General features: G+C 37.3%; 2 protein-coding genes across 5 annotated transcripts; both read right to left on the bottom strand.

Annotated features, from left to right (window-relative positions):
• Nucleotides 1–758: 758 nt before the first annotated feature.
• On the bottom strand, nucleotides 759–2,262 carry LOC141840054 (uncharacterized). Its single transcript, XM_074727940.1, has 9 exons — nucleotides 2,232–2,262; nucleotides 2,045–2,162; nucleotides 1,898–1,934; nucleotides 1,745–1,814; nucleotides 1,513–1,617; nucleotides 1,264–1,414; nucleotides 1,097–1,179; nucleotides 932–1,025; nucleotides 759–846 (listed from the first exon to the last, which is right to left on the bottom strand). The coding sequence occupies exons 1-9, from the start codon at nucleotides 2,260–2,262 to the stop codon at nucleotides 759–761; spliced, it is 777 nt and encodes a 258-aa protein (XP_074584041.1).
• A 1,202-nt stretch (nucleotides 2,263–3,464) lies between these two features.
• On the bottom strand, nucleotides 3,465–15,457 carry LOC141838668 (protein ANTI-SILENCING 1). 4 transcript variants are annotated; one of them, XR_012602657.1, is made up of 12 exons: nucleotides 15,260–15,453; nucleotides 15,094–15,188; nucleotides 14,896–14,985; nucleotides 12,970–14,234; nucleotides 10,560–10,583; nucleotides 9,590–9,682; nucleotides 8,165–8,243; nucleotides 7,999–8,089; nucleotides 4,438–4,528; nucleotides 4,214–4,330; nucleotides 4,016–4,123; nucleotides 3,465–3,932 (listed from the first exon to the last, which is right to left on the bottom strand). XR_012602657.1 is itself a non-coding variant. In XM_074726209.1 (10 exons), the coding sequence occupies exons 3-10, from the start codon at nucleotides 14,209–14,211 to the stop codon at nucleotides 4,073–4,075; spliced, it is 1,788 nt and encodes a 595-aa protein (XP_074582310.1). In that variant the 5' UTR covers nucleotides 14,212–14,234; nucleotides 14,896–15,188; nucleotides 15,260–15,454; the 3' UTR covers nucleotides 3,465–4,072. The 4 variants fall into 4 exon arrangements, 1 of the variants encoding a protein (XP_074582310.1); XR_012602658.1 differs by lacking the exon at nucleotides 14,896–14,985; XM_074726209.1 differs by having other exon boundaries at nucleotides 3,465–4,123; nucleotides 14,896–15,188; nucleotides 15,260–15,454.
• Between the last annotated feature and the right edge of the window lie 605 nt (nucleotides 15,458–16,062).

Genomic DNA, 16,062 nt, shown 5'->3' with positions numbered 1-16,062 from the left:
AAATTAAGTGGTTGTTTTCTACGAAAGTTAAAAGATTAAAAATTGGACTTGTTATTTCAATTATAATATGCAGTTATTTTTATAATTGAAACTAAAATAAATGTCACTTCAAACGCTTTGTAAATAAATTTTTAATTAAAAATATATTTAAAAATTGAGAATTATTAATGATAAATCCCAGTTAGTGTCATGGACTTAATCCCTGGAGGTGGTCGGTTCGGTCCCACAAAATTTTCTACCGACCACCAGGATAAATCGGAAAGCACATATGGCGACCAATCCAAATGCTCAGCATCCTTTGATTGCGTTTCCCATTTGGAAGAAAATTCTTGTAAATACGTCGTAGTTGGGGATCGAACCGTAGGTCCCTGGTCACCATTGCCCCGGGGACAGACATTGTTAATATAACAACGTATATCAAGGATTTCAAATGGACATTATCATAAAATTAATTGAATGTGAAATTTAATAAAATAAAAATGAATGAACAATGAATATGCAATCGCAGCTGGTGATGAAATTGTAGTTTCTCAACTAATACGTAGATTGTAGTAGCTCTGTATTTCATCGTGGTCGTACTTACAACAAAATAATAAAGGCCATCCATCATTCACTGGTGAACAAAGATGCATGTATCCATTAACACACTGCAAATTCAAAGAAGAAATGCAACAAGACTTGCTAAGCAATATCACAACCACCATTCATGCATGCATAGAAGAAATACGATGGCTTCTATAGTCCATTTCTCCTCTCGTCTAAGTGCGAGGCCCCTCGAGCCGTAGCCTCGCCGTAAGCCACTCGCAGACAGCACCCATCTCGTCAGGTACAGTGTAGTGTTCGAGCCTGCCCAATTCCATCTCATCGAGTAAAGGTTTAAATATTAAAGGTCATTTTGAGCTGAAAATTTAAATGCTAGCTGAGAACATACGCATTAAAGGTCTTAAACATGAGATTTCTGAACCCAGAGATTCTTAGAATCTCTGCAGATCTTTCCCCGAGCTTGTAGGAAACGACTCCATCCCCTGCAGTTCAAAAATAAGAAAACAAAATCTTCTTCTTTTTGTTCTATATATCGTAGCTGTCTGATAAATACCTCTTCCATGGCAGAGCAAGACTGGCATGGAAGCAGCTCTCCTCGCCGCATCATGTGAACTTTCGACCTTTGTTTTCAGAGTCCTGTTTTGAATTCATGTCAGAAATAATGTGGTTATTCGATCTCCTAAAATGACGACTATTCTGAAACGAAGAGAATTTGCAGACCTGCAACATGGAAGCCAACCGCTGAGACTGACAGTTACACTGAGGTTGATGGGGTATGGGCTGCCATTTCCGTACTTGCCGTATGCAAAGCATGATGCAGAGTACAAGGCAGTCGCAGCACCCATACTGAATCCACCAATCCCGAGTTTCACTGGATGAATTCGAGCAGAGAGCAAATGAATTTAGCATCGATGGAAACAATAACACAAAAAAGGAAGAAGCAGAAGAAGAAGAAGAAGAAGAAAGCACCATCAGATGGCTCAGAAGATAAAAGATTCGCAATGTGTGCGGCCGAAGCATCCAGTCCGTCAACATCATCAGGGCCATCCTCTTTGATTTCCATGACATCAAACCCTATCAGAAAGAACAAAAGAAAAAAACGATGCTTACCATTTTTCAGAGAACGTACGTATATCACAAACTGAAGAAGAAGAAGAAGAAGAAAAAAAAAATGCTTCATTCAATTAGAATGCAGATCTACATGCTGTGCAGGCAAATCCACCAAACATGGCCACAGGTCGCGTAGGAGCAGTCGGACATATCCACTTAATCTGCAGGAAAACAACTTTGAAGTTCCAATTAGATGGACTGGACTGTCCGAGAGCATGATCATGAAGCTCGTAATTGCACTTACATTTGGCAGAGGAAGTGATTTCAGAAACTGGGACCAGCTGCTCATGTAAACAAGATGGAATTATGTTATATATTCTCTCTCTCTCTCTCTCTCTCTCTCTCTCTGGTTGCACCAGTGAAATAAACAGCATTTGGTCTGGTGTCTGACCTTAATCCGTTGTCGCCTAAACCATGGAGCCACACAATGGTCGCCTGGTGTCTCCCCTTGGGCCTCACCACGTAGGTCCTGCCATACTCCACGAACCTCCTCGCTGCAGACTTACCACCTGCATGCGTGGAAACTTAACCGTTTCTAAAATACTTACAGATCGATTATGATACAAACAGGAGTTTACCAGAAGGATTTGAGCTGCTTCCACGGTACATTTCGATGGCAATTAATTGTTGGATTTAATTTGGAACTGCGATATAATGTGATGACGAGAGAGAGGATGGATTGACCTCTATTTATAAAGGAGAAGGTAGTGGTGCCTGCTGATCATGGGGCTGTGCCTCTGGGATATCATATATAATTAGTACATATAAAAAGAAGGGAAGCTTTTTTCTGCAGGCGAATTGAAGAATCTTTGAGCAAAACTGCGAGCTCGCTCACTCGCAATATAATACTATATATATTTATATAGTCTTTAATATAACGAATCCATTGAACTCTTCTTTAACAAGAAATAGGCTTTTAGATTAATTTTATGTGCCATAATTCTCTAGTGTAGTTTTTAAGCTGAGGATTTCCCTACCAAACAACTGCAATAACCATCATCTAACTAAAAGGTTAATAATCTGCTTCGACGTGTCATCTCATTATTCCTCGAATAAGCAGAGATGTAGAGTAATTAATCAATGACGACAATAATTATAAGCAACTCAAGTCCAAGTCAAATAGTGCAGAATCTTTCAATATCCAAGGAAAAAAGGCATCATTGCCGAAGTCAACGTGCATGGTTCTATACATGCATGCGTCGATGCTGAGCTACTTAACTTTGGAGCTGGAATTTATTCCTCTTTCTCTTTCTTATTGATATCTTTGTGCAACAAGCAGAATCTAAGCTATTTCTGCCGACAGTTAATTAATTTATTACTAACAAGTAAGTGAAATCAAATTTCAATTGGGTGTCCTTGTTATGCTTGTCTCATGATGAAGCTCTACGATAGCGACAGTAACATGAAGGTGTGTCCTAATTGCAACTCCACAAGTGGAATCGGTTTGTGTTATCGTACAGGTAATGACTAATCTAATCTAATATGCCTGCAGGCTAAGAAATGGGAACAGATTCGAGTGTTTTAATTACTGTGAATTAGGTATAGGAGATAAGGCCATGAAGATAAATATACCTACAAAATATAGAATGTTATCATCAATGCCAAGAAATCGAAATCCTTGGTACACTGTTTTTTACGAACAAGTCTTTGTGCCATGTAGGATATTAGAGAAGCTTTCGACACCTTCCTACTGCTTGAGTTTTTCAGGGGCAGCTTCATTTCACCTTCAATAATGATGTATGTTTTTTGGTGAATTTTCGACAATAAAAGATAAACTTAAAAAAATAATAAAAAAATTTACTCAGCCAAAAGAAAGATGAATGATCTAAGTACTACTAATAATATAATCTTGCAAAAAATTCAACAGCAATCCAAGCTTGCTGTGAATACCAGATTCATAATAACCCATGGTGCTGTTTCAGCTGCACCAAAGTTAATGCCTAATTTCCTATATTGATCAGTAATGTGCTTACACAACCAGCGTTCATTGATTGAATATCCCATGCTGATTCATTCCACTAGCTGATGAAGCTCTGTATTAGTAAAGGCAGAAGATGCACACAAGGCTGAATGTGAAAGCCGAGAACTCTACTGGTGCAATTTCTAGCAACTAAGCCACATATACACAATTCTAATATCTGGTTAAGACGTTGCTGAAACTTCAAGCAGTGTTGCAGAGCAAGGCTGCGTGCCGAGATTAGGTCAGGTTCCTTTCCTCGATTAAAAATGCCTCTTTTTCAAAAATCAACTGCCCAAGCCAGTGCATCCCCTCAAAATCCCTATAAGAATAGTCTGGTAAGTATGAAGCAATGGAACATGTCTTCAGCTTTTAGAACATGGCAGGAGATTGATAAAACCAAACCTAGTCAAAATTCAAACTAGGACAGTTAAAAAGGTAGTCAGAGACTTAATAGCCATTTCATTTGCTTTTCAATCTCCTCTTCACTTCCTTCAACTTATCAGCTTGTTCCTATAAACAATGGAAGATAGTCTATCAGACTCAGTGGTTAGTAATAAAAGACTAAATTCAGTTGCAAGACATAATTTAAGATGAAAATACCTTGTGCAAGATTTTCAAGCTCCTTCCTGCTAATTCGTCACAAAGCCGCCATTCCATAGCCATCTCATATTCAATTGTGTTAGGTTGCGAACAATGCGATGTTGACACAGCCATTCTCTATACCAAAAAAAAAAAAATCAGAATATTAAAATTAAATTTATAACAATATTCAAAAAGAAAAATAAACGTGCATGAAATCAGACAATAAATTATTATGAAGTTACCGTCTCTCGTGTTAGTAATTTATTTACTGAAAGATGACCACGAATAGATGATTTAGGCACCTCCAATAATCCTTTGCTGCAGAGAAGGGGACTGCAAAAGACAATTACCATAACTGAGGACGTTTTTTGTCCAAGATGACTTACTACCATGCATATATCACAATAGAATATCAAAAAAGGAAAAAAAAAACATTATTCTACGACTCCTGTTTCTCCCAACTATTTAGGAAGACTAACTGGATTTTATTCCTTCAATGGCCAATCCAAAATGCTATATAACACCAGCAATATTTAAATCGATTTTTATTGAATTAACAAGAATTTCCTTTGATCTCTCTACTCATTGCTCCTTCACTAATTGATTCAACTTGTCTAACTATAAAAGTGTTTGCCTTTCAACAGTTCATACCATGTCTGCCTTTTTTTCATATCTCTTATCCTGCCTAGATCGTGCATCTCCATTCACACTCTCTCTGTTAGTCTTTACATGTTATTTCTTAAGAGACACTAATCAATAATGTATTACAAGCCGTAAGTATCATTTTATCCTTTTAAAAAAATTCATAACATTATAAGACAATAGTTACATTCATGACAAAAAATGTATTATGTGGAATCTACATAATTCTAGTTATTTTACAATGCAACCTTTTAAGTCCCTTGCCTTTGCAACTTTCAAGGCACGATCATAAATGAATTGACAAGTAATATTCCAACCAAAACCAGCAAATAGTTCAGTTGGTGCAGATGCCATTTGCAGCGCCTACTTGGATTTTACCAAACTCCCAGATATGACAAGTTTGTCATTAATTTCAGCAGTGAAGCAATGACTTCCATGATAGCATATATGATGAAACTTACCAAAATGTAGAATATGGGTCATGAATTCATTCATTACTGATATAAAAAGATCAACATGCAGACACAAGCTATGTTGGAAGTTAGAATCACATACTACTTTAGCATAAGGTGGAATCCGCCATCCCAACGGCCCCACATGGTCGGCCTCACGACCATCTGTGAGGAGGTAAATCGGGAAGCTGCAATTGGCCACTATGAAGGAAGGCATTACCTCGATTTCGTCGAAATTCAACCCTTGCCCACTTTAGCAAGTCTACCCCGCACTAACCAACTCAACCATGCCCTGGGGGCTAGAATCACATACTACACATTAGCTCTAAGTGTCTAATGCCAGGAGCTAAATTAAGATTACTGTATTTTTTTTATCTATAGCTTGGAAGCACTTTTCATCAAAAGGATTCTTCACTAAAGATCATGAAAAACAAGTTTCACTTTATTCCAATTCTGAATCTAGGGAATATGCTTTCAACATCTTCAGTCATCATCCTTATTTGATATTCTAACTCAAGGAAAAAATCTCTAATTGGAGCAAACTTTTCATAGCTCCCATTTTTCAAAATTGATAAAGATCAACTTAAACATAAATGTTTATCCTTGGATAGTTGAACAACATGGTATGTTTGATGCTATTGCAAGATCAGCTCGTCCTCATTTATCAACAAATATATAATCTGACATACCGTAAAATCTAGCAAAGATCCATCTGATGTCTCAAAATTCAGTATATCTCAAAATTTTGGTCATACTGCATCACTATTATTCTTATAGTTAATCTAAACTTATCCTCCATTCCTCAAGCATCTTCTAAACTCCTAAACAGCTAACAATTTCACCAAATTATGTCAATCTATTAATCACTGCTCATGTCAACCAGCTCCTTTAATGCAATGGAGTCAGCTAGCTGCAGCTATTATTGAAACCCAATTTTTCTGAACTACCTGGGTGTTTGTTCAGAAAACAAATACCATACTGATAATGATGTGTGAATGATTAAAAGATTTACTAACATAAAGTTTAATTCACTAAAAAATGATTTAAAATAGACTTTAGTTTTTTTTGTCTGTGGTGAGGGGCATTGATCCCACATTATCTATGGATGGGAGGCAGCAGCATGTGCTTCAAAGGCTCAAATAAACTCTAATATTCCACGTACTGTTTAGAAAACATGACCCATGGAAATCCTTCATGAAGGGAGATAATGAAGGGACCTCTTATCCTACAAGTTGCCCTACTAGAAAGGGGAAATTAAGTTGCCTAGAAAGAAACAGGTGAGGAGTGGGAATCAATGCTTGTGTGGCAGTGAAGTTGGAACCAGCTGCAATAACCAAGAATATTTTCAATTCCATTCATACTGCTAGTTATATGGATTATATCATGATAACATCACCTAGCCATTGGTTGCATTTAATTAGTTGAAGGGAGCAGCGTCTAATACTTGTGTCTTGGTTCATCACTGATACAATCTTTCATGATCAAACAATCTTGTCAGTGCATTGGGTTAGATGCAATAGGAAGTAGGCATTCTCATTGGCAGACTTTAATAGTTTCAGTTATTAAGAAAATTTTCTCTTTCAGTAGGGCTTGAAGCAGGATGCAATTTTTTTGAATGACCTGTGAATGTTTAACACTTTTTATGTGGTACAATCTTTGTATCACATATCATAATTATAAAAATTGAAATTGAAATCGAATCAGACAAATTTAAGCCACTGGTTCAGTAGTCAAACTGGCAGATCAACATGGTTAAACTTCACATTGACTGAATATTGACCTGACGGAGACTATTGATCGAACCTACCAATGTCAATTAGTTTCCCGGCAAATTCACTGATTTTATTTCTAAATGTATAGTTAAGTAACAAAAACTAGCTAAATTTAAGCCAATGGTTCAGTAGTCAAACTGGCAGATCAACATGGTTGAACTTCACATTGACTGAATATTGACCTGACCAAGACTATCGGTCGAACCTACCAATGTCAATTAGTTTCCCTGCAAATTCACTGATTTTATTTCTTAATGTATAGTTAAGTAACAAAGAAAACTAGCTAGTTGAGTCACACAAATAAGTTCAATGTCACAAACTAGTGCTAGTCAGACTGATTGGTCCAATGGGGCTCAGCGAGCCCGTTGACTGTCAGTCCTGACAACTTGGACGGCCTAGGCAGGCAAACAAACAAGTGATTCAGGCAGCCTGATTGGTTCGGATCTGTCAGGCTGCTTTGGGTGTTCTTGATTCAATCAATGCAAGTCGGGTCATACAGTCAAGATAGTCAGTCTAGCAGGTCAAGCAAACTGAGGAATTCAGCTAATCCACACGATCTAGGAAGGCTGAGAAAACCATGGACGATTTTGGATGGCTCAAGGATGATAGCAAAGAGGGGCTTATGGGCGAAGGGTGGAATTGATGAGGGTGCAGGGCTTACGAAAACTAGAACAGGTAAATCATTGTTCCTTATGAGAAAGGGAAAGGTCTAGGTTTCCAACAAAAAAATAACTGTTCCATTACCTGTGGAAATAGTACCTCAATGAGCTGACAAATCAAGCTCAACATGCAACAAAAGACCTCATCTAGTACTAAAAATTGCTTGCAGCTTGCAAGTAGATGCAACACCATACCTAATTAACTACCATGAATAACAAATTTCGGAATATTTTTGCTTAGTTATTAGAAAAGAAATTTCAGGTGTAGTGAGCAATACCTTCCGTTTGGTAGTAAAATGCATCCTCGGTTGATTTTTGAAACTGCGGAATCTGCTGCATCCCTTGTTTTAAAAATAACATATGCCTGACCTGAAGTTACAAGAACAATTTTATGCAATTATCCAACCAGACGTATCAGTGTGGGCACATCAAAGGATCATATACCATGATTGGGATTTTGAAATGTAGCTTGTGGTATCATCTTTGCATTGCAACTTAGCTGCAAGGTAGTGAAAATAATATCCTACATAGAAGAAAAACATTTTGAAAGAAAAAAAAAACACTTGTAATACTAGTATGTAACTGATTCAAATGCTACCAAAATCTAAAAGTGCACAATGCACTGCATGTGAATGCTACAATTATTCAATGGCAACTGAACATGTGTAGGCACCTGAAGTTTGATTAATATGTTAAAAAATGGCAAATATGTCTTTGAAAAAAATGTGTGCAAGGTTGTATGTCAGTGCGCAACAATATATGCAAGCATAAAGAATGTGCAATGCCAAAATGTTTTCTTCAACCAGCTAAGCCAACTTACTCTTTGCAAAACATAATACCATAGATTCAACAACTAGTGCAGTCTGCATCATTAATGACCTAACACTTCTTCCCTATTTCCCAAACTGCTTCCAATAAGAAACAGAAGGCTTGTGTAGCAATCATATGAAAGACAGAATAAGGGGAAAAGCTATGCCTCTAACCGATAGTAAGATGCCACCACTTTGTCTCTCCCTCACCCATACTGCTAAGTAATTCCCATTTTCTAATTCTTCTGCAACTGTTGAGGTTGCCTCATCTTTTGTCAAGCCCTTTCATCTCCTCTTAGAGGTTTAGAATTGTAGTTAGTTAATATCATTAATATGCAACTATGATATTCCAAAAATTATACGAAAATTCTAACTATTTTAAACACAACAGTAATATTTGTAGATGTCTAAGTAAGCACAAAATTGAGTCCAATGGTACTTGTTCCTCCAGTCACTTGCATAAAGCTTTGTTCCAGTAAATAAGATTCGCAAGATAAAGCTCTTACTGCACCCAATGAAGTCTAGAAAGGCACTAGTTTAAGAAAACAAAAAATAGAATTTAACAGGATGGCTCTGCAATAGAGATTTGTCCATGTGCACAAAGAATACTAAAACAAGAGAGGCATGGCTGATAGTAAAATGAAACTTGTGTATGTAGCTTTAAAAAAGGCTTCACTTTCGTTGACAGCAAATAAATAAAATTTTGACTCTGAAATTTTAGAGGCAAATAGACTACCAGACATTATACAGTAAAACTTAACATCTTGTGCACATGAAACAAGCATGTTTAAGCTCTGACCATTTTTACTATATTTTGAGTAAATATTCAATGCAATGAACCTAGTGTTCCCTTATTTTTGCATATTTTGCAAAATGAGACTCGGATATTGTCAGTCCAGGACCAACTGCCAAAAATCTCAACGCGCTTGTGATTTATAGATTTATAAGGGCACGTAGAAGGGAATTCAGGTCAACAGAGAAGTGCATATGCCTTCACTTTTTGGTATAACTTCACATTAGATGAGATTGGTAATGGGAAAATATAAAGAATGGCAAATACCTCTACTTCTGATGATGCATATGATGGGTCCAAATTCTCCACAAGTACAAGAGTTCCTTCCCTCTCAGCTTTTCGCATTCTTTCTTCCCAATTCTGGATATTTCATGTGAAGTAAAATATTGAATTAAACAGCCAAAATGGTCAAAGTTTTGAAGAATTATAAGATTCATCTCTATTCTATCAAACAAGGGCCGGCAATCTAAAACATGGATTATATTGAAAAAAAAACAAGTTATCCGCCATCCTGACAGACTAGTGGACAGTAACTAGTGCAGCTAGGCACCATAATTGCATACTGGTTTAGCCATGCCACTAACTGCACAAACACAATAAGGTGTGCATATTACACCACATGGCATTAGCAACCAAATGTGTAAGACTTTAATATTTGGGTTAATATAAAATTATGATCCTATTATTTGACGCTATGAGTACATCATGCCACACAACCAAATCTAGCTCCTTTGTTCATATGACAAGTACCAATACAACATAAACATAAAACAATATAATTTGTTCCATTGGTCAAATCCAGCTTCCTAATGGTCAATGAACTCTAAAAGTTGCATTAATTTTCCCAAAAATCTTCACCTACTACTTGAAGATTAGAAAGAGGATAGTACCGCTCGTGCATCCATTTGCAGACAAAAAGAAAGAGACTCTGCAATCTGTGCAAATCCTAATGTGAGGTGAGATGCATTTGAACATGTACAACTAGAATTAAAGCAGCGAGTCACATTATTTGCTTAAAGACTGCCATATTATTATGACTGATGTTATTGACTTGTCTGCAAGTTTCATGATCATGAAAGGAAAAGGCCAAATGTGTCATTCATGCAGGGAGCACATTTAATAGGTACCACATTGGGACTGCAAAGATAGCATATGGCATATTGACATTCAGTATATGAGCAAAAAAAAGAGTATAATAACATAAAGAAAAGGGTCAGGATAGTAAAATGCTACTCACCATTTTGAACCATTTGCTTCTATCCTGGGGGAAAAAATACAAGAAATAGCATCAGCACATAACCTCTATGGCCAAATAAATACAACTTTTAATCAATGTGACTTTTTATATGTGTCCCCATGAAATGACTTCTCATATGTATATCAATTTAAAGAAACCAAATATAAGAGTATGATCTTTGAGACAAAAATAGTTTAATGCAGAGTTATGTGTAACAACCATACAATTACATGATGAGGTATAAATGTCTCTTTGACCTAGCCATGAAGTGCACAATTATCGTACCATCCAAGTTGTTGTGGGCTAACCAACAACCATACCTCAAAAAAGCACATAGTCAACAGCAGACCTAGCCTTTAACTTTGGAGGGCAAATTAATGAATATATGTTAGTATTCAATCTTAGAGGGGGCAATTGTAATTGCACAATATATATATATATAAATTTACATGGAGTTCTGCCCCCCCCCCCTGCGCGAAGCAATCGAGACCGTCCGTTTCTCCGATCGACGCACAGTCTGTTTCTCCTCGGACGTTTGCTCCTTCACCGCAGCTGTTCACCGGCGTTCGGCCATCTCCGGCCACCGACCGGCGCGATCGGATGCGCAACTCACCCCCTTTCTGCATACATCCGTAGAATTAAAATAAAGAACTCCATACTAAGGTCTAATAAAACACTTGGGGCCACTACCACTCAAGAGAAAAAGGACAATGATTAATGTATACTTTCAAATTGTAAGTGATGCAAATAAAAGTGTTGGATGCAAAAATGAGATTAGCATTCTATTATCAACTCTACGGAATGAGAAATGTTAACAGGAGATTGAGTTAAAGACCATTCATTCTGAGAAAGAGAGATGTCAGAAGAGCCTAACTCTGAGAGAAGATGTTGGAAGATATAAACAATGCTTAATTGCATCTTCAATCATGCAAAAAAATGAAAAAAAAAGTGATAATTTAGAACCTACCAGTATAACAACTTGAGGTAAACTAGTTATTAAGTGGAGAAGATTATGAAACCAAATAAATAAATGTTTCATATCTCTCATCATTTTCTTAATGGTCCCCTCTTTTAGTTGTGCCATCACACTTTCATTTTGAGGATTTGTAACTTTTTTTTTTTCAAAATACAGAATTACGTGTTATAGTTAGGTATCAGTTAATTAAAGATGATGGACAAGAGAAAAAGTGTGGAGAAACAATATTAAGGATTCATGGTGATTTCAGAAGAAGTCATAGCTCTAGGAAAGCATTCACTCAAATATCAAGTTGAAAGGGATAAATTATATTGATATCTTGTATATTGTTCAGAACAAATTACTACATACATAGAATGTTGCAAGAATCACATGTCTCGTTCAAATGGAAAGCAATAAGATGATAGTAAGGAGGCAACCACTAGTAAGTTATATTCTGTTGCTTTTTCAAGTTGTTTCAATGAATTTTAAATTCAAATGAAAATGATGCCACTATATTTTTTGTTTTTGATAATAAAAAAAGGTCAAGTGCGAGAGAATTTGATTGACCCATGTCAACCCAAATCATGTCTATGGCTTGGCACCAGAACCCCAAAATGGTGCCATTATGAGCCTTGCAGACTCTGATATGTAATTATATCAATATAATAACATATAAGAATTTTTCAAGTTGAGCTTTTAAAATTCATCATTAATTATCACAAACCCAATGAAACAAACACATCAATATCCAATATGTGCCAAAAAAACTTCTTAATAATTGAACAAAGAGCTATCACAGGCTGTATTCTTGACTCAAAAAAGTCTCTTCCCACCCTTCCTAGGCTTGCCTCATGAAAATCAGAGAAAAAAATATTAGTAAGTTTCACATTTCTTTGTTAATCAACTTGAGAATAGCAAGGGAAAAAAAGAGAAAACTAGTCCCTCACTTTTCCCAACAAGATGCCATCAAGTTGCATGTTTGCACATGAATTTTGCTGATGCACCTACTACATGGTTAAGGCATGTCTTTATTTGCCAAAAGACCCTAGATTCACTCTCATTATTCTGTGGTTGCACAAATTTCCTGCTCTAGTGGGTTTCTTTTGTCTTCTCAAGAAAACACAAGATTAGCAAGGTGAATACAGCAATATCCATCTCTTCCTTAACTTGAATTCCCTAAATCCACCTCCCCCCCCCCCCCCCCCCCCCCCCCCCCCCCCCCCCCCCACTCTCAATGTGAAGCCTATTGAAATCAGATTAAGATGACAGTTGAGCAACAAGCAGGCAAGTCATCCCTTTGCACTTAAATCTTTCAAGTAAATGATTAGTCAAATAACATTACAAAAGTAAGAAAGCACTTGACACAGTTTACAAAATTGCTACTCAAAAATATAATTAAGAAGTTTGGAATTTAGAAGTGCTTAGAATATGTGCATAGAAAGTAAGTCTTACCACATCTGGCCTTCTAGTCACTTGCAAAACCTCATTGTCAGAATGCTTCTTTGTCATTGCCAAAAGAGGAGTCTTTTTCTCAGGTCCATCCACAATTTTAGTTTTACCATCAACAAGGTTCCTGTTCTCTGACAATTTTTTGTTCAAATGAAGAATCTCTTTCGAAGAGCCAACCCCATTGGACTCCATATTTGGTTTTTGGAAACTAGGGTGACGCATGGCTTCTTTAGAAGCATTAGTGACCATTCTCTTGAGAATCTTATCAACTGGAGCATCACTCCTCATTTCAGAAGATTCTTGATGACTTGAAGAATTACAGCCATTAGACTCTACTTCATGCATGTTTAAATGAGTGGCATTCATGACTTGTACAGGATTTTTCATTTTTTTGAGATATTTACCATCGACTAAGCCTGAATGAGATATGTTTTTGTCATATACTGAGTCATCTTCAACATTTCCACCTTCTGAAGTAATTTCCATTTTTGGAGATCCTCTTTTGTCTGAAAGACATTGTCCTGAAAGTTTGCTAACAATATCAGCAGCTTTCTTAAAGGAAGTTGCAGCAGATTTGATGTTGTTATTTTCTGTGTTCTCTACAGTTCTCAAAGGATCTGGCATTGATGTACTGGGTGGAATGGGAATCAGTGGGCCTACTTTATCAGTGTCGGCTTTCACCTCAGTCTTGAAATCTGACTGATCTTCTTTACGATTTAAAAAATACTTTACTTCTACACCAGCTATCTTTTCATCAAAATTTTCAGATATTGTAAAGCTTTGAACATTAAAGGTGCGATAGAATATGTAATCTGCCGTTTCCAATTCATAATTTGATGGCTGTGGATTCCTCTCATCCCTTAAAGTGCAAATCACAGAACATTTGCCAAGAATAACTTCCAGCGGATTAATGTTGCAAAGACCAACACCTTCTCCAGTGGCTAAAAAGATTTCCTTCTCCAATGGCTTATCTTCCAAATAGTTATAGAGGTCATTAGGGCGGAAAAACCATACAAGTTTCACTTTCCTCTTGTTGTCTGGTTGTTGCCATAACTTCACTATTTTCCCAATATGAGGCTCACCAATCTCGTTATAGGCATATATAGAGTCATACAATGAATAAATGATATTATCAATCATAAATGACTCATAGAACTGAAAATTTCTCTTAGCACCACCGACTCCTCTTTTTTTGCCCCATTGAAATCTAGGTGCATCATTTGATGGATCCTCAAGGTGATCCATTGCTCATCTACAAGCAAAGTTTCCTAGACCAAATTTGCCTCAAAAAATCAAAGAAATGTTGAAGTAGCATGCCAGTTACAAATATGAATTGTACAATACAAAGCAGATTCTAGATTACAAATTGAATAATAAAGCTAAGACAATTGATGAAAATTTACAACATCCATAGAAATTCAAGATGATGTTGTGCAAATGAAGAATCAAAACTATGAAAAATGGACTAAAAGGAACAATTGAAAGTAATTATCATAGAGGGACAAAACTATGATCAAAAGGATGACTTCAAGTATGTAGAATTACTGGTATATTAACTTAATAATATGACTAGTTATTGTCTGATACAATATATAAATACATTGTAGTTATAGATTAAAATAGTGACTCAAGATTCATAATCACTTACAAATATCATAGTTATATATTCTGAAATTAAGGCATTAGCAAAAGAGGAAGTAACATCAGATTTAAAAAAAAGATATGAAAAAAGGGAGCTAATTGGAGTATGGTTGAGAGAGGAAGATGTGGTAGCTTAATATTCTGCAAAACATACAGACATTACTGTTTATCACAACCATTAGTGGCGGTATACACTATCAATTGTTATAGGAGACTTATCTTTCTAATTGCAAGAGAAGGTAGAGAAAAATGATTCTTTGATATACAATTATTCTTATAACTTCATACCCTGATGCATGACTGGACAGCTGCACCAAGAAACTCCCGTAACATAGATCAAGCACATCTTATGTGACAGAGTGGAATGTTTCAAAAATCCTACATCACTCAGAGTTTGGTATGAGCATCTAACCGAATATATGAATCTAGGTGCACAACTCATTTCGAGAAAAATCAAAAAGAAAAAAAGAAAAGAAAAAATTATACTTGATTGATTCGGATGTAAGGATCAAATTGGAATGTCTGCACAATCCAACATATGGCTGCACAATCAACGGCCTATTGCTTGCTCCAGAGCCAACCTAATAAACAGAAACCCATAATTAGCAAACCACCAAATTCAATTAGTAAGACTAAACAATCCATGACATACGGCCTGCTATATACAGACGACTGCAACAAGCGGTCTGGACGCAGGAATAGAAAGAGTTGCCACTGTGAACGCGAGGAAGAAGCAAGAAGCAAGAAACAGCGGCTTCTCACTGCACGTACAAAGGGCCCGACTGGTTGCTGCTCCACCTCGCCGGGCAGAAGAGGAGCTTCCGGAGGCGAAGGGAAAGGAGGAGGCGGAACTGGCTTCGTGCAGCAGCGGCGTTGCCAGCCGACGGCGTGCCGGTAGGTGGCCGGGTGCCGGGGGCTCGCGAGAGAAGCGCGAGGGAGGAGGGTTCCGAAAGAAGGGGGGGAAATGTTTTTTACAACTGTACAAGTAGACAGTCCGAACCGAAAATTAGGGTTTTTTGGTGCTTTAAAAAGTCGTCGGAGAAAGACTGGGAATGGAGAAGGGAGAGGACCTGTTCTAACTGGATTACCGTCGCGAAGACCTCTTGTGCGAGGACTGTTATCGCCGGCGGCCAACTCCGCGAGCAAGAAACGGCAGATTACGAAGAGAGTGCCAACATGCGGGACAAACACACAATCTTTGAAGGGAAAGATCCGTAACCGTGCGCAAATGATTTCAAATGTAGTGTGGTTAATGGGCCGCGCTCATGTCCGGCCCGGGACGAGCCCATATCAGCAGTTGAAGCGAAATCCGGGAAACAGCACAGTGCAGGATTCTGTGTCAGGATTGATCGATAACGAAATGACTTGCCAGCATGGGAAATTGCACTCCAGCAAGATAAGTGAGACAGAAGAAGATCAGTGAGTATAAGAAGATCGTCGGTGGTGGTCGGCCAA

Source organism: Curcuma longa, chromosome 11 (assembly GCF_044706935.1).
Source record: "Curcuma longa cultivar G26 ecotype Majalengka, Jawa Barat chromosome 11, ITB_CL_G26_1.1, whole genome shotgun sequence".
Classification (NCBI taxonomy): domain Eukaryota; kingdom Viridiplantae; phylum Streptophyta; class Magnoliopsida; order Zingiberales; family Zingiberaceae; genus Curcuma; species Curcuma longa.
This window is presented reverse-complemented; position numbering and strand designations above follow the sequence as displayed.